At 39.1% G+C, this 24695-nt stretch overlaps 1 protein-coding gene across 1 annotated transcript; it reads left to right on the top strand.

The window, feature by feature from the left end:
* The first annotated feature begins 1729 nt into the window (after positions 1–1729).
* Positions 1730–21496, top strand: LOC126252934 (pancreatic triacylglycerol lipase-like). The gene is made up of 7 exons (XM_049953928.1): positions 1730–1775; positions 13456–13579; positions 15207–15340; positions 17672–17920; positions 19053–19241; positions 20153–20309; positions 21298–21496. The coding sequence occupies exons 1-7, from the start codon at positions 1730–1732 to the stop codon at positions 21353–21355; spliced, it is 957 nt and encodes a 318-aa protein (XP_049809885.1). The 3' UTR covers positions 21356–21496.
* The last annotated feature ends 3199 nt before the right edge of the window (positions 21497–24695 follow it).

Below are 24695 nucleotides of genomic sequence, written 5' to 3'. Positions count from 1 at the left end.
CCATAGATATCAATGATCACAAGATTTATAGGATCTATCACCACAGATACTGTAATACTAGCTGCCTTTCATTCAATGCTATATCGTTAAATATCCACCCCACAAGTGATGACCACTTCCAAACTGAATTAAATACAGTCAATCAGGTAACATCAAACAACGGCTCTGTCCTCCCTCGGTGGACTCCACAATACATAAAAAGCAGAAAGAATGTGTCCACTCTCTTCTCTATCATGTTCTCAACTCACTACCCCAAGATTAAGTCTTGGGGTGGTGAGATGAGAACAGGGTACCATATTCAGTGAAAGTCGTCTGAATATGGCCAGAAAGGAGGTCATGGATACAAGGTGCAAGTGAACCCTTACAACACATCCAAAAAGGGAGGAAGGTGAAACCGTCATTAATTAATGGAAATTAATAAACATATCTTCATTTCCTCAAGCTCAGTATCGACTGATCAGAATTAGTTCCCTTACTTGCCACACTTAACTGCTTATTCCTCCAACTCACATGCGCCATTGTTTCCTTTACACCATTTACTATAGTTTTATTCGTCCTGTTAAAAAATCACATTGTAGAATCACTGCTGCTTTACTTACTTGCTTAATTTCACTTGTATGTCTAACCTGTTTGTAATACTGGACCTGTTAAAGATAAGATTATTTTGTTCAGCCACTTGCTTGAAAAATGTCAGCTAAGTTTACTGTTCAATTCATTTCCTTCTCAGAATAATGTTGTAATTTCTTATACTGTTCAAATACTTTGTCTAAGTTCAACAATTTTACATAACATTTGCACTCAGATAAATCCTCTGGTGTTAATCCTAAACCAAACATTAAGAGCTGTAGTATTTGGAAAGTAACAGATATTCTGTAAATACGTCTGTACCGGACTAGTTTTAAATCTTTGATCCTACAAAGTTTCACGTAGCAGATATTCATCTTTGTACTTGATGTTGGTATAGCCACTGAAAAATAGCTCACAAACGCTATAAATATCGTAGAATACTGCAGCAGTGTCATGTGTGTTTTAATTCGTAAAAATGTTTGTAATAAATCGATCTCTTCTGTAAAGTATTTCATAAATATTTTCTTTGCCTTTGTATTTACTTTCTGAATGACAGTGGTAAAATATTCGCCAATGAGTATATGGTTTCTTAATAAAGGCGCTGAAAATATTTACAGTGAACGGTATTTGTTTATTCCCTAACTTTCTAATAAAAATCACTTCTACCTAGACGCTGTTCGGAATTTAACCCCTCCTCCCCATTTCTCTCTAGTAAGTCGTGATCATTTCGCCACGTTTCTCGATACATGTTACAGATATATACAGTTGATTCTGATTCCTAATTAGAGTATCAAAATAACAGATTCCTGAAACGTATCGCAAAAAATTTCAAAATGTGGTCTCATCTCTCATCCCATTGTCCACGAGTAATGTTTAACTTTCTATGCAACGAAAGCAGCTCCTGTCGTGTGCGGCCTGGGCTTAACTATATTTCTGTCAACGACTGTTACTAGTAGTAAATACAGCTGTTTATATAGGAAGGAATCAAATGCAAATTAACCGATACGAGAGATTAAATTATTGATAACGAACTATGAGCGATGTTGATGACAGAAGTAGTGAAACCGTCCCGCTATCTTTCCATCAGCAACGGGTACAATTGCTGATAAGGACCCCTTTATATATGTGTTGGATTGCACGGTGTAGGACAAGCCTTGCCAAGATGAAAGTCATTGCTTTGATTGTTATACTCTCAGCAGTAGTCTCAGGTTAGTAACAACGGTGTACACTTTTGTTTCACCGACGCCACAAAGAGATTCTGTTCCAATACTCCTGTATTTATATTAGGTATCTGTTGCTGCAATATTAGAAAGTAAGTGTACTTGCATTAAAAAGGTTTTAGAAACTGAATAAGACTGTTTTGTGGTCAATCTGTCACATTTTAGACGTGAGAACCAGGGGTCCGTGCCTCAAAACGTACAGAAATCAATTTTGTCAATAATCTATATCACTAGTCGGTTTCAGTTAGAAACAAAGCAAGAAGTAAACTTTTTAACTATGTCCATTCACTAATATGATATGGAATACTATTTCATGGGAAACATCTACTGCAGAGAAAGTTTTCATTAGACGAAGGGGTCACGTGAATTATATGTAGTATTCGTCTATAATTATGGCACATTCAAAGAGCGAGACATTACTATAGCATCACAAAACATACATTTACGACTGACTTTTAGTGTAAATGATCATTCAGTATTGTAATCGAGTTATAATATTCACAAGTATGTTACAATACGAAAATTAATACCATCCTTACTTCTCCCTAAAATTGATTGTGTCCGAAATATGGGCCAATTACACTGAGGTACAAATTGTTCATCACAAAACCAGAAAGGAAACACGTTCTTCGTGTTCTGCAACTATTATTTCTTTGATAACGAAGAGGTTTTAAGTTTCTAACGCCGTCGTCAGGTGACAAAATCGATTCGTGAAAAATTAAATACTTGTGATGAAAATGTTTCTTTGATTATATAATTTTCATATTCTGTCACGTATCGACGAAGAAATCAGTTAATATTATTGTTCATCTTCTCAATGATGTAACTTTCTAACAGATCCGAAAATAACCTTAAAAACGAACTTTTATTCTGTAATATATGACATAAATAATTAATTAGTTAGTGCACATGCTTTCCTCTTGTTCTTTTTCTTTTTTCTGTGTGGCGGTCTGTGTAAGACGATAGGAAGGTTATTTATAAGCTGGGTTTTCTTCTTCTCCCATTAAAATATATTCACCTTTTTTCTCCTTCTCTCCCTTTGTTCTTTAGATATCCTCAGTGTCTCTTTTCTTCTCTGTCTGACTGGTTACCCTTCATTTTCTTTCTCTGTCATTTTTTATCACTGATCTCTGGTATCTTAATTGATGTATAGTTTCTTCTTCAGTTCTCATTCTCTCACATCTTGATTTCTGTGTCAGACCAATTCTTCCTAAGTGTAGTAAATTTAATAATCCACTTTTTACTCTTGTCTTGCAAAGTTTCTCCCACTCTCTTCTAAAAATTCTACTCAAGCCCATCCACATTATGTCTCGAGCAGTATCGTTCATTTGAGTCCAGATTCTTCTATGCTGTACTAAACTTCCAGCGCAGTTTTTGTCTTGATCTTCGGTCCCGTCTTTTTTCTCTAATTTTTGGGTTACAGTACCCCTCCAAAGAGACTGCTCTTTTTTATTTTTTTATTGCTCTACAGCATATTTTCCCAGTGTTACGGTATTAGCCGAAAATAACACCGCGTTCCCTATTCTTGTCTTGTAGTACGTAATTTTGAGTCTCTTCATATGTTATTTTTATTATAAACGTCTCTATCTAAATAGTACGTAATTCCCACCCATTTTACCCTTTCTTTTACCTCCTCACCAGTTCAGTTTCTCTCTTTCACAACACTAGTTGCTTAAATTGCCCAACTTTTCCGCGGTACCTTCACATGTTTTCTTGTCTTATAGGGTATTCAGTATTTTTGCCGTGTTGTTGGTGATTCTTATCACTACTCTTCTCCAGGTCACCAATTACTGCTACGTCATTCACAAAACAAAACAAAAAAAAAACGGTTCAAATGGCTCTGAGCACTATGGGACTTAACATCTGAGGTCATATGTTCCCTAGAACTTAGAACTACTTAAACCTAACTAACCTAAGGACATCACACACATCCATGCCCGAGGCAGGATTCTAACCTGCGACCGTAGCAGTCGCGCGGTTCCGGACTGCAGCGCCTAGAAACGCCTGGCCACCGAGGTCGGCCATCTTCAAAAACCAGGGACTCCAAATGTGCCATTTTGCTCTTCTTGACATCGTTCTTTCTTTTGTATTCTTGTTTTGTCGTTTCTTATTCTCCATCATCCGATCGTATCATCCAGTACTTTTGAGAACATTACTGGTAACAGTTCGTCTTGCAACACTGTCTATCTGAAATTTGACAATGCAGGTCCATGGTCTATCCCAGGTTTTTATCTCCTTTGGCTCGACATTGATGTGTGTTGTCCTCACTCTCATTTTATACCTTCGGCACGGCTCCATTATTCTTCTGGCAATTTTTGTTCGTCATCGTACTTTCTGTGTAGTCTCCGACTAGAACCTTATGTAGGCTCCTTCTCCATAACAGGGTTATATAATATTCTACCAAAACTTCCTCTAACCTTTCAGGTACGTATCTCAGTGCATCATCGAATTTTAATCAGAAGTTGTGTCTCTATAGTCCTTCCCGCTTTTGTTGCCATTCGCTGCGCGTTTGGTTACTACTGCACACTTTTTGTTGTCTGCTCTGATGGTCATCTTATGTATCCAATCCGACTTACTCCTCGCCTCTATTATGCAGCCTTCGCATCTCTTGTCTGCGATAAACCGCTACCAAAGCACCTAGGTGTGTGGCTTTCTTTTCCCAGTGCGATTCCTGGTTCTGCTTTTGACCTTTAGAAACACCCAACTCTAAATATTTATGTTAGTACCCCGGAAACGACTTCGTTTCACGTCATTTCCATGTAAAACGTAAATAGCTTACATAACATGTGATGAACTGGTGGACTAGCTGTTTGATCATGGAAAAAAGTACTGAACTGCCATGCTGCTAGGAGAACATACTGATACAATATGCAGAACTTTCCATGTCCTATGGCCAAAGTCCCCGTTACCGTTAGAGACCATTTAGAGAAATACTAATGCAATACAAAATTTTCATTGTGACCAGAACGTAGAGCAGTGAAACGAGCAGAAACGTTTTCCTTTGACTGCAAGGAAAAGAGATGCTTTCTAAATGACAAAAAAATACTCATTAACCTGCTTTGCGATAATCAATCGACATTATTCGTACCAAAGGCTTGTAATCGAAAACACGAAAACTGTAATTGAGTACAGATTTTCCGTTACAGTGAAAAATGAAGCAACAATTTTGAATATTTTATATATGCTGAGATTCTTGAAACATTCGTCTACTTTTCTTCGAAGTTGTTGTTCACGCATTTGTTCAGAGCGTGGCGGCGAAGCTATTGCCAGACTAGAGGAGCGATTTTCAAATCCCGTTCTACTATCGTGATTTAGATTTTCCACGATTTTCCTAAGTCTATCAGGACAAATATTATGATATCTTTGTAAAGGTCAATGTAGGCTTTACGAAACACGAGATAAGATAATTTTTGTTTCCTCTCATTACTGCCAGCATTTTCCTCCAGCTCATACAGGTTTGTATTCTTATGGCTGGATACTTTAGCAAAGCGATTGAAAATTCTCAACATTTGGTTACTATACAACTTTCCCCCGTTTTGCCAGTAACGTAACTTAAGCCAACAGATAGTTCATTCTGCAAAACCGGGTAACATCATGCGCAGTAAATTCACACTTCTTACTGTGGCTTCTTCAAAGATCCTGGAAATTTTCATTCATTTCACAGTCCATTTGCTTCTAAAGGGTATCAGTATCTAGTAACGAAAATCAGTTCCGAGTTAACTGCGATTTACACAATCACAGTCCAACACAAAAGTATAGCATCCATATAGACTTTGCTTTGCCTTACTGTTTCGTGTTCAAAATGGTGATCAGGGCCCAGCTACGAAGATCTGTATCAAGTGGCCAACAGACAGTGAGCAAGAAATGGGGAATACTTGTGAATTCAAAAGAAAACGAAATATACACTATGTGATCGAAAGCATCCGGACGCCAGGCCGAAAATGAGCTACAAGTTCGTGGCACCATCCATCAGTAATAATGGAATTCAATATGGTGTTGGCCCACCGTTAGGCTTGATGACAGCTTCCACTCTCGCAGGCATACGTTCAGTTAGGTGCTAGAAGGTTTCTTGGAGAACGGCAGCCCATTCTTCACAGCGTGCCGCACTGGGGAGAGGTATCGATGTCGGTCGATGAGGCCTGGCTCAAAGTCAGCCTCCCAAAACATCCCAAAGGTTTTCTATAGGATTCAGGTCAGGACGCTGTGCAGGCCAGTCCATTACAGGGATGTTATCGTCGTGTAACCATTGCGCCATAGGCCGTTCATTATGAACAGGTGCTCGATCGTGTTGAAATATGCAATCGCCATCCCCGAATTGCTCTTCAACAGTGGGAAGCAAGAAGGGCTGAAAACACCAATGTAGGCCTGTGCTGTGATAGTGCCACGCAAAACAACAAGGGGTGCCAGCCCCCTCTATGAAGAACACGACCACAGCATAACACCATCGCCTCCGAAATTTACTGTTGGCACTACACATGCTGACAGATGACGTTCACCAGGCATTCGCCTAACCCACACCCTGCCATCCGGTTGTCACATTGTGTACCGTGATTCGTCACTCCACACAACGTTTTCCTACTGTTCAATCGTCCAATGTTTACGCTCCTTACACCAAGCGATTTTTCGTTTGGCATTTACTGGGGTGATAGTCCGCCTGCTTCGCTGGGTGGTAACGTACTCGCCTCCCATGCAAGTGGGCCCGGGGTCGATTCCCGGCTGGGGTGGAGATTTTCTCCGCTGGCAGACTGGGTGTTGTGTTGTCCTCATCACCATATCATCCTCCTCACCGGCGCGCAAGTCGCCCAATGTGGCATCGACTGAAACAAGACGCACTTGGCGGCCGAACTTTCCAGATAGGGCCTCCCGGCCAACGATGCCATACGCTCATTTCATTTACCACTCGACCATGAAATCAACTTCCCACCTAACTGTCGTTGTACTTGCAGTGGATCCTGATGCAGTTTGGAACTCCTGTGTGATGGTCTGGATAGATGTCTGCCTATTACACATTACTACCAACTGTCAGCGGTCTCTGTCAGTCAACAGATGAGGTCGGCCTGTACGCTTTTGTGCTGCATGTGTCCCTTCACGTTTCCACTTCACTATCAAATCGGAAACAGTGGACGTAGGGATGTTTAGGTGTGTGGAAATCTCGAGTACAGACGTATGACACAAGTGACACCGAATCACCTGACCACGTTCCAAATCCGTGAGTTCCGCAAAGCGGCCCATTCTGCTTTCTCATGATGTCTAATGACTACTGGGGTCGCTGACCCCCATGAACCATGGACCTTGCCGTTGGTGGGGAGGCTTGCGTGCCTCAGCGATACAGATGGCCGTACCGTAGGTGCAACCACAACGGAGGGGTATCTGTTGAGAGGCCAGACAAACATGTGGTTCCTGAAGAGGGGCAGCAGCCTTTTCAGTAGTTGCAGGGGCAACAGTCTGGATGATTGACTGATCTGGCCTTGTAACATTAACCAAAACGGCCTTGCTGTGCTGGTACTGCGAACGGCTGAAAGCAAGGGGAAACTACAGCCGTAATTTTTCCCGAGGACATGCAGCTCTACTGTATGATTAAATGATGATGGCGTCCTCTTGGGTAAAATATTCCGGAGGTAAAATAGTCCCCCATTCGGATCTCCGGGCGGGGACTACTCAGGAGGACGTCGTTATCAGGAGAAAGAAAACTGGCGTTCTACGGATCGGAGCGTGGAATGTCAGATCACTTAATCGGGCAGGTAGGTTAGAAAATTTGAAAAGGGAAATGGATAGGTTAAAGTTAGATATAGTGGGAATTAGTGAAGTTCGGTGGCAGGAGGAACAAGACTTTTGGTCAGGTGATTACAGGGTTATAAATACAAAATCAAATAGGGGTAATGCAGGAGTAGGTTTAATAATGAATAAAAAAATAGGAGTGCGGGTTAGTTACTACAAACAGCATAGTGAACGCATTATTGTGGCCAAGATAGACACAAAGCCCATGCCTACTACAGTAGTACAAGTTTATATGCCAACTAGCTCTGCAGATGATGAAGAAATAGATGAAATGTATGACGAGATAAAAGAAATTATTCAGGTAGTGAAGGGAGACGAAAATTTAATAGTCATGGGTGACTGGAATTCGTCAGTAGGAAAAGGGAGAGAAGGAAACATAGTAGGTGAATATGGATTGGGGGGAAGGAATGAAAGAGGAAGCCGCCTTGTAGAATTTTGCACAGAGCATAACTTAATCATAGCTAACACTTGGTTCAAGAATCATGAAAGGAGGCTGTATACATGGAAGAAGCCAGGAGATACTGACAGGTTTCAGATAGATTATATAATGGTAAGACAGAGATTTAGGAACCAGGTTTTAAATTGTAAGACATTTCCTGGGGCAGATGTGGATTCTGACCACAATCTATTGGTTATGAACTGCAGATTGAAACTGAAGAAACTGCAAAAAGGTGGGAATTTAAGGAGATGGGACCTGGATAAACTGAAAGAACCAGAGGTTGTAGAGAGTTTCAGGGAGAGCATAAGGGGACAATTGACAGGAATGGGGGAAAGAAATACAGTAGAAGAAGAATGGGTAGCTCTGAGGGATGAAGTGGTGAAGGCAGCAGACGATCAAGTAGGTAAAAAGACGAGGGCTAATAGAAATCCTTGGGTAACAGAAGAAATATTGAATTTAATTGATGAAAGGAGAAAATATAAAAATGCAGTAAATGAAGCAGGCAAAAAGGAATACAAACGTCTCAAAAATGAAATCGACAGGAAGTGCAAAATGGCTAAGCAGGGATGGCTAGAGGACAAATGTAAGGATGTAGAGGCTTGTCTCACTAGGGGTAAGATAGATACTGCCTACAGGAAAATTAAAGAGACCTTTGGAGAGAAGAGAACCACTTGTATGAATATCAAGAGCTCAGATGGAAACCCAGTTCTAAGCAAAGAAGGGAAGGCAGAAAGGTGGAAGGAGTATATAGAGGGTTTATACAAGGGAGATGTACTCGAGGACAATATTATGGAAATGGAAGAGGATGTAGATGAAGACGAAATGGGAGATAAGATACTGCGTGAAGAGTTTGACAGAGCACTGAAAGACCTGAGTCGAAACAAGGCCCCGGGAGTAGACAACATTCCACTAGAACTACTGATGGCCTCGGGAGAGCCAGTCATGACAAAACTCTACCATCTAGTGAGCACGATGTATGAGACAGGTGAAATACCCTCAGACTTCAAGAAGAATATAATAATTCCAATCCCAAAGAAAGCAGGTGTTGACAGATGTGAAAATTACCGAACTATCAGTTTAATAAGTCACAGCTGCAAAATACTTATGCGAATTCTTTACAGACGAATGGAAAAACTGGTAGAAGCCGACCTCGGGGAAGATCAGTTTGGATTCCGTAGAAATGTTGGAACACGTGAGGCAATACTGACCTTACGACTTATCTTGGAAGAAAGATTAAGAAAAGGCAAACCTACGTTTCTAGCATTTGTAGACTTAGAGAAAGCTTTTGACAATGTTGACTGGAATACTCTCTTTCAAATTCTGAAGGTGGCAGGGGTAAACTACAGGGAGCGAAAGGCTATTTACAATTTGTACAGAAACCAGATGGCAGTTATAAGAGTCGAGGGGCATGAAAGGGAAGCAGTGGTTGGGAAAGGAGTGAGACAGGGTTGTAGCCTCTCCCCGATGTTATTCAATCTGTATATTGAGCAAGCAGTAAAGGAAACAAAAGAAAAGTTCGGAGTAGGTATTAAAATTCATGGAGAAGAAGTAAAAACTTTGAGGTTCGCCGATGACATTGTAATTCTGTCAGAGACAGCAAAGGACTTGGAAGAGCAGTTGAACGGAATGGACAATGTCTTGAAAGGAGGATATAAGATGAACATCAACAAAAGCAAAACGAGGATAATGGAATGTAGTCAAATTAAGTCGGGTGATGCTGAGGGAATTAGATTAGGAAATGAGACACTTAAAGTAGTAAAGGAGTTTTGCTATTTAGGGAGTAAAATAACCGATGATGGTCGAAGTAGAGAGGATATAAAATGTAGACTGGCAATGGCAAGGAAAGCGTTTCTCAAGAAGAGAAATTTGTTAACATCGAGTATAGATTTAGGTGTCAGGAAGTCGTTTCTGAAAGTATTTGTATGGAGTGTAGCCATGTATGGAAGTGAGACATGGACGATAACTAGTTTGGACAAGAAGAGAATAGAAGCTTTCGAAATGTGGTGCTACAGAAGAATGCTGAAGATAAGGTGGGTAGATCACGTAACTAATGAGGAGGTATTGAATAGGATTGGGGAGAAGAGAAGTTTGTGGCACAACTTGACTAAAAGAAGGGATCGGTTGGTAGGACATGTTTTGAGGCATCAAGGGATCACAAATTTAGCATTGGAGGGCAGCGTGGAGGGTAAAAATCGTAGAGGGAGACCAAGAGATCAATACACTAAGCAGATTCAGAAGGATGTAGGTTGCAGTAGGTACTGGGAGATGAAGAAGCTTGCACAGGATAGAGTAGCATGGAGAGCTGCATCAAACCAGTCTCAGGACTGAAGACCACAACAACAACAACAGTGTGTGTTACTAACCACTTCTCCTACAATTTGTCTGACTATTCACAGACTAGATTATACACTGAAGAATTCAAAATTCCTAATTGTAGCATGTAGCACTATACGAATCAACGATGGCCCGCACCCTTGGTTGAGTGGTACTCGCTTCCGTGGTACATTCGAACGATACGGACAGGGTAAGCATGGTATCTCCACAAGGATGAGACGCAAAATCATTAAGCGTAAAACTCGAACTCGGAACCTTTGCCTTTCGCAGGCAAGTGCTCTATCACTTTTTTTTCGGTATTGTTCGTTGCGTTTGGTCTGGAGGGACGTCACAAGACATCCGTGCAAATTGTACCTCGTCTCCTACCTTCAGGAGTGCCAGTTCTGCAAGGTTCGCAGGAGAGCTTCCGTAAAGTTTGGAAGGTAGGAGACGAGGTACCGGCAGAAGTAAAGCTGTGAGGACGGTGTGTGAGTCGTGCGTGGGAGGCTCAGATGGTAGAGCACTTGCCTGTGAAAGGCAAAGGTCCCGAGTTCGAGTCTCGGTCCGGCACACAGTTTTAATCTGCCAGGAATTTTTAAAAAATTTTAAGTGGTCAACGCGTTCGACTGGGTTGCAGCGGGCCCAGCCGCGATTCCCGGCAGGGACAGGAATTTTCTCCACTAGGTTTTGTGTTGCTCTCATCATCATTTCATCATCGACATGCAAATCGCCAAACGTGCCATCAACTGAGAAGACTCAACTGGAAAGACTTGCAACTCGGCAGCAGAGCTTCTCTGTGTGCGGACTCCCGGCCATTAATGCCATACGATCGTTTCATTTTCTATTTCAGTATAAGTTATCATTCCGAATACGCTTCCTCCTTATAGCATTTAGATAATCGTTATCGTTTAACATTTATCAGTGCCAGGCAAGATATTATACAAGAATTAGCAGAAAAACATTTGTTATCTTGGTATAACAGGGAAAATATTATTTTTTTGTACAATATCGACCTTTCTGCCAACGGTATCGCGTTGATTTATACACTTTCTGAGCCACAACAGAGTACAGCTTATGGACTATATGCTAATGCTACCAATAGAAGTATTTCTGATTGCTATTTCTCTTTGTGAATTTACACCTGGAGTTGTTCTACATAATGCAGGCAGAAACTCCTTCGCTATTGGTCTTATAGATCGCAAATATTTTTTGCGGTAAAGAACGAAGTAACTGTCATTTCACTCTAGCTGTTCGTTGGATAGAAAAATGAAGTAGTCACATTATACGGCGATTATAGGAAATTTTTACGATGTAGCCGTAAAATATGCCACATTTTGTTGAAACTTTCCTATGCCATACTCAGTTGCTTCGCTGGTAAATCTCTTTTAGCAGCTGCTCTCGTATATACCATGTGAATGTACCAATATTCGTAAGTATGGGGTGATCACACAGTTATACACTACTGGCCATTAAAATTGCTACACCACGAAGATCAATTTAACCGACTGTGATACGCAAATGATTAGCTTTTCAGAGCATTCACACAAGTTTGGCGCCGGTGGCGACACCTACAGCGTGCTGACATAAGGAAAGTTTCCAGCCGATTTCTCATGCACAAACAGTAGTTGACCAGCGTTGCCTGGTGAAACGTTGTTGTGATGCCTCGTGTAAGGAGGAGAAATGCGTACCATCACGTTTCCCACTTTGATAAAGGTCGAATTGTAGCCTATCGCGATTGCGCTTTATCGTATAGCGACATTGCTGCTCGCGTTGATCGAGATCCAATGGCTGTTAGCAGAATATGGAATCGGTGAGTTCAGGAGGGTAATACGGAACGCCGTGCTGGATCCCAACGGCCTCCTATCACTAGCAGTCGAGATGACAGGCATCTTATCCGCATGGCTGTAACGGATCGCGCAGCCACGTCCCGATCCCTGGTTCTTCTGGGTACTGATTTCTCAGGATCTATGAACCCATTTATCATCTGCATTTCTTCTTGGTGTAGCAATTTTAATAGCCAGTAGTGTATATAATAAAAAATTTTAGTGAAACCACCACAAGAGCAGCAGAAGGACGTTCGTGGGGATGCAATCAGAACATTCATATTCGTATTATGCAGACCACCATGGACTGCAGGGTAGAGGGTAGTTGGTATGATACCACATGTCACGTTTTCTTCCTAACCCAGTCGCGCATAGAGCGCTGGAAAAATGCTTGCTGAAGTGTCTCTGCGTGTTGCAATTGGTCTGATCTTGTGCTCAGGGTCCCTATGGGAGCGATAAATAGGGGAAGGAAGAATATCTCTAGATTCTTTGGTTTACACTGGTTTCCAAAACTTTATAAGAAGGCTTTCGCGGAATGATTACAGTACATCTCCAAGTTCTACCGATTCAGGGTGGCAAATGGGAAGTTGCGGTTCGGAAAATGGCCCAGAGATCACCAGTGTGTGTGTGTGTGTGTGTGTGTGTGTGTGTGTGTTTTTGTGTGTAGTGAGTGAAGTGTTATGAAACAATGTGTGTATAGTGTGTGCAGTGACTGATAGTGAGATATGAGTGAATAGTGTGGCATTACATAATTTAATAAGTTATTTGTAAAAAAAAGTGTTGTATACCAGAAGTAAATCCAATGATTGTCTCTAGCTAGAAGTCTCTTCGACATGTCCTATATCCCTGTAAAAAGAGATTTACGGGAGAATAAAGCTACTACTACTACTACTACTACTACTACTGCTACTACTACTACATTTCACAGCGTTTCCGTGACGCTCTTCTGCGATTCAAACTTGCGAAAATTCCTGCCGCCGATTTTTCTAAATGTTTGGTAAATACCATGTTAGTCCTGTTCGGTATATATCCCACACACTTTAGCAATATTCTAAGATGGGAAGCACAACTTATTTGTAAGCAGTCTCCTTCGCAGACTGACGACATTTTCCCACTCCTCTGGCAATGACACCAAGTCCGTGACCTGCCTTATTTACAACTGAGTCTACACGATTATTCCATTTCATAGGTCCCACCTACTCAACACCAACGAAATTCTGCACTCTTACAAGTTAGCTCTTCATGTTGTAGGTCTGTAACTCAAAGAATCGCATGCCACTATTGTGCATAGATGTAATTTTTTTTTTCCCCACAGCCCATCTTCGTCGGTGGGAGCTGGTTCCCACGAAGGATGGCGGAGTCGAGCTTTACGACTTGACCCAGCCTTTGCCGGAAGTGCGGGTCGATACGAGTGACGTCATCTTCGAGCTCTACACAAAGTAAGACAAGTTACTGTTAACTGTAATACGCACTCTAGTGGTAATATTTGATTCTTGCATCTCTTCTGCGTAAACGTTATGTCTAATACTGAAATCAGTGTGATATTTAATGTTGGAATCATACGCAGTGACTTGTTGAAGCTGTCGTGGTTGTGTAGATACTTCATGTCTCGCAGCATTGCGAATATTTCATCCGTTTTTAAGTCCTGAGGTATATGTAAAGTGGAATCCCAAAATTATACTACCTCTGCTTTTATTCACCCACTTACTTCTAATTTTATATGACTCAATTTCCTTGACCACTAGGATGTGCAGTCACAACTCTAGATTATCACTACAGAGTAGCAACTTTCATATTTGCAGTCATCAGTCTCTCAACAGGTCCCCCATATATTCCCCCTGTATGTCATCGTTTCATACTAATTTTCATCTAATGACGTCAATACTCTGTGTAGCATATCCTAATTTTGATTCGTTACCCCTCCTACCTCCAACTCACCTCACTAAACCTGCTGCTTGTTCCAGTGTCAGTGTAATTATCACTGGATGCCGGAGGGCTTAGATCATGTACCACGAACGTGAACCTTCATCTTGTACCGATTTATCATAGTTTCCTTTCTGCCCTACACATTTTTTCCCTTCCTCTTAATTTATAGTTAATACTTTTAAACATACAAACTCCTCAGCAATTAATTATCCAAGATGCTGATAAGAATAATATGGAAAAGAAAGGAAAAGAGTATTGAGGATATATTAAATAATGAGCAGTTCCTCTTTCGGAGAGGCGAAGTCACCTGAGACGCAGTTCTGTCGTTGTACTTGGTAACAGAGGCAAGAAATAAGAAGAATCAAGAGACTCTCATGGGATCTCTCGAATTAGAAAAATCTTTCGACAAGCTAAAATTGTGCAATATGTTTGAAATACTCATAAAAATAAGCATAAGCTATAGGTAGAAACAGGTACCATACAATATGGGCAAAAACCAAGAGGACACATTAAGAATGGAAGACCAACGGAGAAGTGCTTGGACTAAAAAGAGCAAGCTTTCTTCGATGTCGTTCAACTGAAAGGCCCCCAGACCCAACAAGCAATCTCGTAAATGAAACAAATGTTCAGGATCAGAACCGTGCCAAGCTGATTCAGCGTCCCCGACACAATTGCTAATGCTTTTGCTTGTGTGAGAGATAATGTTGCGTCTTACACTCTGTAAAGATATTGACAAATGGGCGAAAATGGGAAGATACTGCCAGGAGCCATGTCACGTAATATGTTCCTTTGATTTACCCAGTAAGCATGATAAAACTCCCTCTGTGAAGCCCGAGCCCTCACTGGGAGACAGTTGTACAGGCACACTTTTAAGAATTGTTCGAGCTTCTGGTTGCCGAGAACTAGTTCGCAGCCCACCACTCATATGCGTGTATCATTGATGTGCGTGAACGTTTCTGTGCTATGATATCACACCAAAATATCCTTTAATCATTTTACAGCACTAATTGACCACTAAGAAAAATTTCCATGGAAATCATGATGACGCCTCAAATCACAAATTTGGATGTCCCAAACAATGACTTAATTTATCAAACAAATATATATACATTGTCAACAGTGACTTCTGTTCCTCAACAGATCAAACCCAAGCAGCCCTCAAATTTTGACAGCTGGTGGCTCTTATACTGGGAACTTCGTTGCCTCAAAAGAAACGAAATTTGTTACACATGGATGGATGAACGAAGGGGATCACATGAGTGCAATCCGTGATGGTAAGTGCTGTTCTTTAAAATAATGAGGTGTATATCACATAATACAAATTTGGAGACTCAGCACAAATGAATAATACTTAATTCCAACCATCAACAATGAATACTAATCGCAGGTAACAGAAATCTTAACTGCAGTTATTGAATTTTTTTAACATCTCACGTCAGGTATCTATTATTTTCAGTCTAATGAAAAATATACTGCAGATCGAAGAATACAACACAATCCTTTACGAAATTACTAAATAGAGTGATATAAGTCAATGGCTATATCACTGCCTTTGTGTAGCTTATTTAGCAGACACTTTCTCAGTTTGTATTAGTGCAATATTTATGATCAATTCGAAACAAAATACATGTATCCCTCATTTCAGTCAAACAGACTCAGTTTTTTCAGTTTTATGAATCAGGTTTTAGTAGTAAACTGTGGTTTAAAAAGGCTTCAGTAGTAAAGTGAGCTTATAAGAGGTATGACAATGATGTGACACACACATTAGTTCCAGAATGAGATTTTCACTCTGCAGCGAAGTGTGCTCTGATATGAAACTTCCTGGCAGATTAAAACTGTGTGCCGGACCGAGGCTCGAACTCGGGACCTTTGCCTTTCGCGGGCAAGCGGTCTACCAACTGAGCTACCCAAGCATGACTCACGCCCCGTCCTCACAGCTTTACTTCTGCCAGTACCTCGTCTCGTACCTTCCAAACTTTGCAGAAGCTCTCCTGCAGTAGAGTGCTTGCCCGCGAAAGGCAAAGGTCCCGAGTTCGAGTCTCGGTCCGGCACACAGTTTTAATCTGCCAGTAAGTTTCACACACATTAGTTGCTTTTCACTATGTTAAACCCAGCCACAAATTCTATCATAATAACGGTATTCATCTCACAAAAATTTGACACTACAAATCATGAAATTTCTTCAGATAAGACATTACCACTTTTAAAAGCATGTTCTTAATAACAAACATTAAAAACATAGTACAGAAAAATGAAATGAAAAAAATAAAAGTAAATCATATTAGTAAGAGGAAAAGAAGATGTGCTTCTAAAAACTAAACTGCAAAAAAACTTTTTCCCCTTCATCACAGCGACACCTTTTTCCAGATTTATGACTCCATGCAATCATACATTCTTTGATACTGGTATACATGGCGATAGCCCTGTGCTTCATTTTATGAGTTCAGTAAACAATAAACAGTAAACAGAATTTCTCAAACTATCTTTCTTTTTACAAATCGTGAACCAGACACAAAAACTGATGTAAATATGTAATACATTGATGCTATAATCCAGTATGAAATATAATATGTATACGAGGATAGATCAACAATAGAACAGATGCGAGTAACGGACACACATATGGAGACAATGACAAAACACTAAGCTTTCAGACAAACCATTATTCAAATCTAAACTACCAACTGGATCAGGAGTTAACATTAGTTGCTCTGTGTGTGTGTGTTTTAGCTTTGAAGAAAACTCAGAAATTTATTGTTACTTTGTATTTCTGCCACAATTCTGCAGGCAGCCTCTTCTCTTTTGGAAAGAAGTGATCTGTGGAACAAATATATGGTAGTTAGACTGAAATTTTGTTTTATATTTCCGGGAAACAAGTCAAAAAACTGTTTAAAATACAGCGGAAAAACTCTCAACTACCTATAGAAGAAACTTATGTATGGCTTTGCTATATGTAGTGCAGTTAGCGCTAAGGATTGTGCACAATACAGTCAGTCTTCCACTTAGCAGACATGAGAGCGTAGGATACGCTATTTCACATATTTGTTTCTGCAGCACTAACCTGTAATGAAATCTTTCAATTAATTTATTGCAGAGGTGTATAAATTTAGGTGCAATAAACATGACACTATGCTTATGCTCTGCACAAGGACAGCAGGAAAGCTACAAAGGAAATCTTTCCACAATATTGGTATTTCCTTGCACAGTGGTAAACATTTAATTACATGTCAGTTCTAGTATAATATATTTGTCCAATGAATACCCATTTATCATCTGCATTTCTTCTCGGTGTAGCAATTTTAATGGCCAGTAGTGTATATAATAAAAATTTTTAGTGCAACCCAAACACAAGAGCAGCAGAAGGACGTTCGTGGGGATGCAATCAGAACATCATACATAGAAAGTAGAAAAATATAAATGTTTTGTCTTGTTTTGGTGCTTGGCCAAGTGGTAGGTAACTTCTATGAACTTCCTCAATTTGAAATAACATTTAATTCCCATATAACTAGGATAATTAGTTTTTTTGTATATTGCCCTTGCTACAACTAAATGCCTTTAACTTCGTCATTTCAGACACAGTAGTAAATTTATTTGCATATTTTTAGGCTGGATACAGGCTGGAGATTACAATGTTATTGTCATAGACTGGTCAGCGGAAGCAGGAAACTGGAATTATGCTCAGGCAAAAGCTGCTGTAACAGGAGTTGGAGAAATAGTGGCAACTTTCATCAACTGGCTTGCTTCTCTTGGTGCCAGCACCAATAACATGCAGCTTGTAGGACACAGCCTAGGCGCTCACGTCTGTGGTGTTGCAGGAAATCGTGTTACTGCAGGAAGACTGAACAGAATTACAGGTCGGAGGTTTTTTAAGTCACATTGTTAAATGCATTAATAACAGAAGATGCTGTTTATATGTCTGCTGTTCTGTCACAGAGTGTGTAACTTCTTGTCTTATTAGCCTCATGGACCAATTTTATGAATGTTTCATACTTCCATTTGTCATCTCTACTACCTTTTTGCACATTTTCGTTCCTGCCTTTTCTCTTTTTTACTCCTGATGAATTTTGTTTATTTACGAAGGCTTATGGTACATTATAACCATAGTCACATCATTATCTTTTACTGGTCAGAACATTTTACAAACACATTCTGTATTTGTCATGTCTTTACCTCTTGTGCAAATACTTGAGACTGACATCATAGTTGTTAACGTGTTCATCGCAAACAGAAATAACAACGCCTAGATTATGTCTTTCAAGGAATATCGATAGTATCGTTTGCGTTTGTCTTGAATTTCATCATCTTTATCACGAGCTTGGATAATTCCAACTTTCTTAAATTATAGGAATATACTTAACGTAAATCCATAATTTGAACTCAACTAAGTCTACTGTACTATTTTGTTATTATTACTCCATTTTTGTTTTTATCTATGAGGTGTAATTAACATTGATTAATGACAGTGATGTTCTGACTGTTTAATATCAGTTTCAATAAATGCAAAATGATCTTCAGAAACAAAATAAATAATTTTTAAGTACTGATCCATGTCAATATTTGTTGCTTTAGTCAAACATGAACATTAAAAATACATAGAGCAGGAGGCAGAATTAGCTTCTCAGTATTATAGTCTAAGTCAGAATATTAATTCAGAGAAAGTAAAGCTTCCCTAAAAAGTTTAGTCTTCCAGCCATGAAATGTGTAAAAATAATGATTTCATGGGAACAGATATAGAGACATGAGATTATTAAATGAATCACCAATGATCCAGTTCATTAATTTCAAGTACATCTTAAACGATACACTTAAGAAACTGTTCCTCCCATGAAGAACCAGTGACTACATTGAAGATTTTTTGCCATAGAAAACAGTTTGAATTTAATTGCAGTAATAACTAGAATAAAGAAGAATGTGTTGATACAAATATATTGTCCTACCTTGTCTATCAGAAGTCCATTCATCATAAGTCTGATTTCATCTGCACAGGCATGGACCCAGCAGCACCACTCTTCGGCTCAGAGTCTGCCGCAGACCGTCTTGATGCAAGTGATGCTGGCTTTGTACAGGTGATACATACCAATGGTGGACTTCTAGGATGGTATGATGCTATGGGAACAGCTGACTTCTATCCAAATGGTGGAAAATTTCAGCCTGGTTGTGAATTTGATGTTACAGGTTAGTTTTTTATGAAATTATGTTCTTTTAAGTCCTTTTACAAGAAGTAGACACAGTTGAAGTACTGACATGCAAGCTGTTTCATACCAACCTAATTAAATGTGGTATAGATGCTGATATTATATGACCTGGTTTGCAAAAAGTTAACATTTATTTTTGTCATAAACAACCTCAGATTTGCAGTTTTCACACTTCAATTTATCAAACAATTCACATATGTGTAGCAATCCATTGTGACATATGTTACTCTTTTTCAAACCTAAATATGTTATACAAAATAGATCCTTATCTATGCATTAATTAAAGTTCCTTGCCACATTTTTCAATCAGTATGTGAAGGCATATCTCAAGAAGTACTGTAGGCATTTTGATACAGTTTTCACTAATAGCTAAACTGATTTGCATGGAAGGTTTATGTATATAATTCATAAATGTTTCATGTAGATCAACTGAACTATAATGAATTAAAGTTCCCCACCACTTTTTTCTCTCTGTATGTGAAGCCTAACCTTATGAACCACTGTAGAGATTTTGATTTGATTTTGACTAATAGATAGTCTGATTCACAACCAAGGTTTGTGTATACAATCTATTACCACTGTGGCCGAGTCATCCAGCTATATATACTCAGTACTGCAAAGCCAGGGTGAGTCACTAGTGACAATACAATTTTATGGTATTTCTATTAATAAAAATGTAGGTACAGAAAAAACCTTATTTGTCTAATAGGACAGTTTCTTCACAGCCACAATATTACTTCCAGATTTTTGCTGTTCTTCTTTTTTAATCATTACTGACTGATGTTTGCTAATGTAGCACGTAATATTGTCTGGTAATTCGTTATATATTCACATTTGTGTCAATGACTACAGTAAAATGTATGCATACATCTTCATTCTGCAAATTCACAGGTGCCTGTAGTCATGGCCGATCAACTGAATTCTTTGCTGAATCCATAACAACAGGAACAGGATTTAAGGCATATCAGTGTGGCAGCTGGGACGACTTCAATGCTGGAAATTGTGCTAGCAATCCAACAGCTCTCATGGGAGAGAAACTCTCAAGCAGGTACAATATGTTCAACAATGTGTAATATTTGGTAAATGACATAGTTTAGGAATTATTGGGTGATTTAGATCAAAATCTAATGAAGAATTACATATAATCATAATTGTCCTTTCATTCATTCTAACATACATAGATCACCCTCCTATCAGGATGATAGACAATCTTGATTACTTATTACACTGGAAGACTTTACTGTAACTCTCCACACTTCCTAAACCTCGCCTGTCGTTTTCCTTCATCCCTCTCCCTTTCCCTTCAGCCCTTCTGCCAGAATAAGGAGCCACCAGCTCCAAAAAGCTAGCACATTTCTTAACTTTAATCTGAGTTTTCTCCTGCTGCTGATTGTTCAGTAGATTTTATATCTATCCAGTAATATTACATTTTAAAAAATTGGTTATTTTCGTTGAAATATTTGTGAAAGTTCGTATCATCACCATGGAAAGATCTTGATCTGAACTTGAAACATGTAGCAAAGGTAAAAATGGAAACTGCTGCAGCTTTGGAGGAATTCCTTTGTTATTTGTTGACCATAATATAAAACAGCCTCAAGATTGTACTATAATTACAAAATACTTCAAACATGTATAACTGCTAAACTTTGAACGTAGAGGCATCTTCTGGTGAAAAACAGAAAATTGTTGAAGGAAAGTAAATTTATAAGCCCTGAAGTTACATTAAAGAATCATACACGACCCAGAGTCAAGGGCAACTCGCGAGATAGTTTATCTCGTAAGGCTTCCTTGGACTGAAATTCTCTGTGGATTTTCCAGTAATCTTAAGCGTTACAAATCTCTTTCATGTCACTGTTTTTCTTCCACCTACTACATCAGTTAGATACTTATTCAGACAAAAAATTTATATCTCTGTGTGAATCTATCTGCAGCCACCTGGTGATCAGATGGTCTCTGTCCATATTACAAATATTTTAATAGCATTAATAACTACATATTATATTTCAGTAAGACTGAACAGACTTTCTTTTTTTCAGTGCATCTGGAACATACTTTTTGGCTACTGCAAGCTCTTCGCCATATGCTCTCGGTTAGACATGGTGTCTATTGTTTCATTCTTCCCAGGGTGTAAGTTGCATCCCAGTTAACCTGGAACAGTAATATCCATGTTTATCCAATGCATAAATGTCATTAAATAAATAATTTGTTGATGGCAGTCTATAAAATCTCTTTCATTTTCCCAGAAAACAACAGTACCGATTATACAATTTTAATTAAACAAAGAGATGTACACAATTTGTGTGTCTATTTTTATCATCACTAATGTCATGACATATTCTTCTCTATCAATAGTGTTAGTTGTCTACAGCAAAGCAGTAATACTGTAGTTTATTGTGCTGGTTTGGCAGCATCATAAAAGGATTAAGATCAATAGTCGTCTGTAGAGTTCTTAATCAACTAAAAGAAACAATTCAAATACCTAGATTACAGTCAAACTTGCCAAATCAACCAAAAGTTGTATTATGATTATAACACAAACATAAAGACTGCATTGTTTTTTGACCATTCAGATAGATTCTGGATAAAATTTTGTGCTTAATTAGTAAATATAGAACTTCAGTAATTTCTAAGAAAAATTTAATATTTATATGCTTGTATATGACCAGTCACTCCTCACTCGGCCACATCATTTCCATATTGTAAGTTTGTATGTCTGAATGCACTTGGTAGAGGTAATCTGCGTAACTACAAGGATCATTTAGAAAGTAAAATTACAGGTCAAACTAAAATGTCATAACACTGTTGTTTTTTTGTACGAGTATTTCTGAAATTCCACAGTTCTCTATATATCTTTTACGGCTTGAAGGTGAATTTCATATTACCATTTTGATTATAAATAACAAAAGTGAAAGTTAATGCTGCAATTTCGTTAATGCATTCAAACTAAGTATGAAGAATTCAATGTCATCTCCTTCCTGATTGTGATGACAAGAGAAAAACTGGATATTGTGTTTTACTTTCAAAAGTGTTAATAAGGGAGAACAGGAGGAATTTGATATGTGGGGATATGAAATGATCACATTAGTTACATAGTAGGTAAAGCATGTGGAAGATTTTCCTTCATTGGTAGAATATTGGGAAAAATGCAGTCTGTCTACAAAGAAGGTTGTTTACAAAACATTTTTTGACTCATCCTAGAATAGCATTCGAGTGTGTGGTACACATATCAAACAGGCCTAACAGGGATATCAAAGTAGGGCAAAACGAATGACCAGTTTCTTTGACTCAGGCGAGGATATCAAATAAATGCTAAAAAACATGAATCGGCAGACACCTGTATATAGACATTAACTGTACTGCAAAATCCTATTTCCAAAATATCAATAATCCCAGTGAAGAATCTAGAAGTATACTAAAGTTCCTTGCATTTTGCTCCTGTAGGGACCAGAAAGACAAGATTAGAATGCTAGCAGCATGCACAGGTGCACTTAAGCAATCATTCTTTGCACGCTCCATATGCAGATGGAATGGTAATAAGTCTTTAGTCCTTAATAGGGTTTCTTAATATTTTACTGAGAAATACTGAATTTTTCTCATTTATTAGTACTTAAATGAAGACTATTTGAGAACCAAGATTACCACTTCCCGAGAAGATGACAAAAAGAAAGCATCCTAACGATCTGCGAAACACAATTTATTGTGCGTAAATAGAGCTAAGTGTGGGAGAAACAGCATTAGTGATTGGTAACCGTCTTTTAGGTTCAAGACTTGTTCCAAATGAACAACTAAATCACGAATTCATTTACTGCAAAAGCTTAGCTCAGTAAATGTGCCAAGAATATATCAAAAATACAACAAAATTGAAGGAGCAACACAAGACTCATTAGCTCACTTATTAGTAACATTGGCGACGTGGAACATTGGGATAAATGGCAATAAAATTCACTGATGGTACTTGACGTGATCATATTACAAAGTCAAGATAGCGAAAAAGTTTATTTTTTAGAGAGAAACATACATCATTATGCTCTTTGATTTAGTTCGAACATACTTTTTAGAACTATGCACACACTTTTGAAAAGGTGACTTTGGTGAAAATCTGGCTGCTGTTGCAGTTAGAGCGATAGTGTTCAGTAAGATAACAAACAGAGTGATTCAGCTAGGCTGTTTAAATCAGATATTTCCTGAAACTTTAGGACATTGTAATTCCGGTTCCACACAAAAGAACTGTGGAAAAAGCCTCTCAACATGATGCATAATATCTTTTCATTGTGAATTATTACAGAGCTATCGATATGAACTTCGCTGCTTCAAACTGAACTCCTGCAATTTCTGCTGATATTGTCACTTTTCTAAGAGAGGTGAATTCAACGGTCTTTTCCCCTTCAGGATACGATTAAGTATTTATAACTTAGCGTTATCTGTTTTTCAACAAGAAGCCATTTCCTGTCTTATGAGCCGGCCGTTGTGGCCGAGCGGTTCTAGGCGTTTCAGTCCGGAACCGCGCTGCTGCTACGGTCGCAGGTTCGAATCCTGTCTCGAGCATGGATGTGTGTGATGTCATTAGGTTAGTTAGGTTTAAGTAGTTCAAAGTCTATGGATTGATGACCTCAGATGTTAAGTCTCACAGTGCCCAGAGCATTTGAACCATTTGAACCTGTCTTATGCGGAAGTTCGTCTAATATTGAACTTTCTCGCAGGCTGAAAGGGCTCTCCAGTTTGACGCAACTGAGAGAGCCTACTTACAATATGGACAACAGGTTAATTTATAACTAACACTAATCGCTCTAGACATCGAATGATGATTTGCCAGTAAGGGTTGTAATAGTTTTGCTCTTGCTTCTACCAGAGCCTTCATTGTATGCCGCACGTAAAAATAGAATAGGCTTGTAAAAACTGAATTAAAGTATATAGAATGTTAAATAATAATTTCACAACACGGGTTTAAAGTCAGAGTATACATCTACACCGCAAAATCACGACAGCAAGAAAAATAAAGGCACAGAAGTATATGGTCATAAAAACTTCCTTAACTTCTAGTTACATCGTTAAGTGTCTGAAATGCGCACCGTCTATCACAATGCACGTTTTCAGGTGTAAAGACTTCTGGAAAGTCTGAAGAGATTCCTCCGATATCATTGCACATGCTGCATCAATGCGTTGCTTTATATTTTCTTGGGTCGTCGGACTTAGTCATAGACTTCATCTTTGAGTTTACTGGAGAGAAAAACGTCCAGTGGCGTCACATTAGGCGCTCGTGCAGGTCAGTCCTAAAGGCTGACAGCTTTGTTTGCGAGATGAAAGCAGAGCTCACCATTAGCAGCATAGACGACAGGACTGATTGCCGACCTTTGGTACAGAGCCGAGTGGAGGGTCTGAATCAGAGGCTTAGAGGTTCTGCGACCGTGTAGACTGCAGATTCCTTCAATTGCGC

Source organism: Schistocerca nitens, chromosome 4 (genome assembly GCF_023898315.1).
Source record: "Schistocerca nitens isolate TAMUIC-IGC-003100 chromosome 4, iqSchNite1.1, whole genome shotgun sequence".
NCBI lineage: Eukaryota > Metazoa > Arthropoda > Insecta > Orthoptera > Acrididae > Schistocerca > Schistocerca nitens.
The sequence above is the reverse complement of the archived record's forward strand: the minus strand, read 5'-3'. Positions and strand labels throughout refer to the sequence as shown.

Excerpts from the sequence above, each read along its gene's own strand:
- LOC126252934 (XM_049953928.1), top strand. The coding sequence starts at position 1,730 with ATGAAAGTCATTGCTTTGATTGTTATACTCTCAGCAGTAGTCTCAG. Across the intron at positions 1,776-13,455 it reads ACTCTCAGCAGTAGTCTCAG|CCCATCTTCGTCGGTGGGAG; the intron begins GTTAGTAACAAC and ends TTTTCCCCACAG. Across the intron at positions 15,341-17,671 it reads CATGAGTGCAATCCGTGATG|GCTGGATACAGGCTGGAGAT; the intron begins GTAAGTGCTGTT and ends GCATATTTTTAG.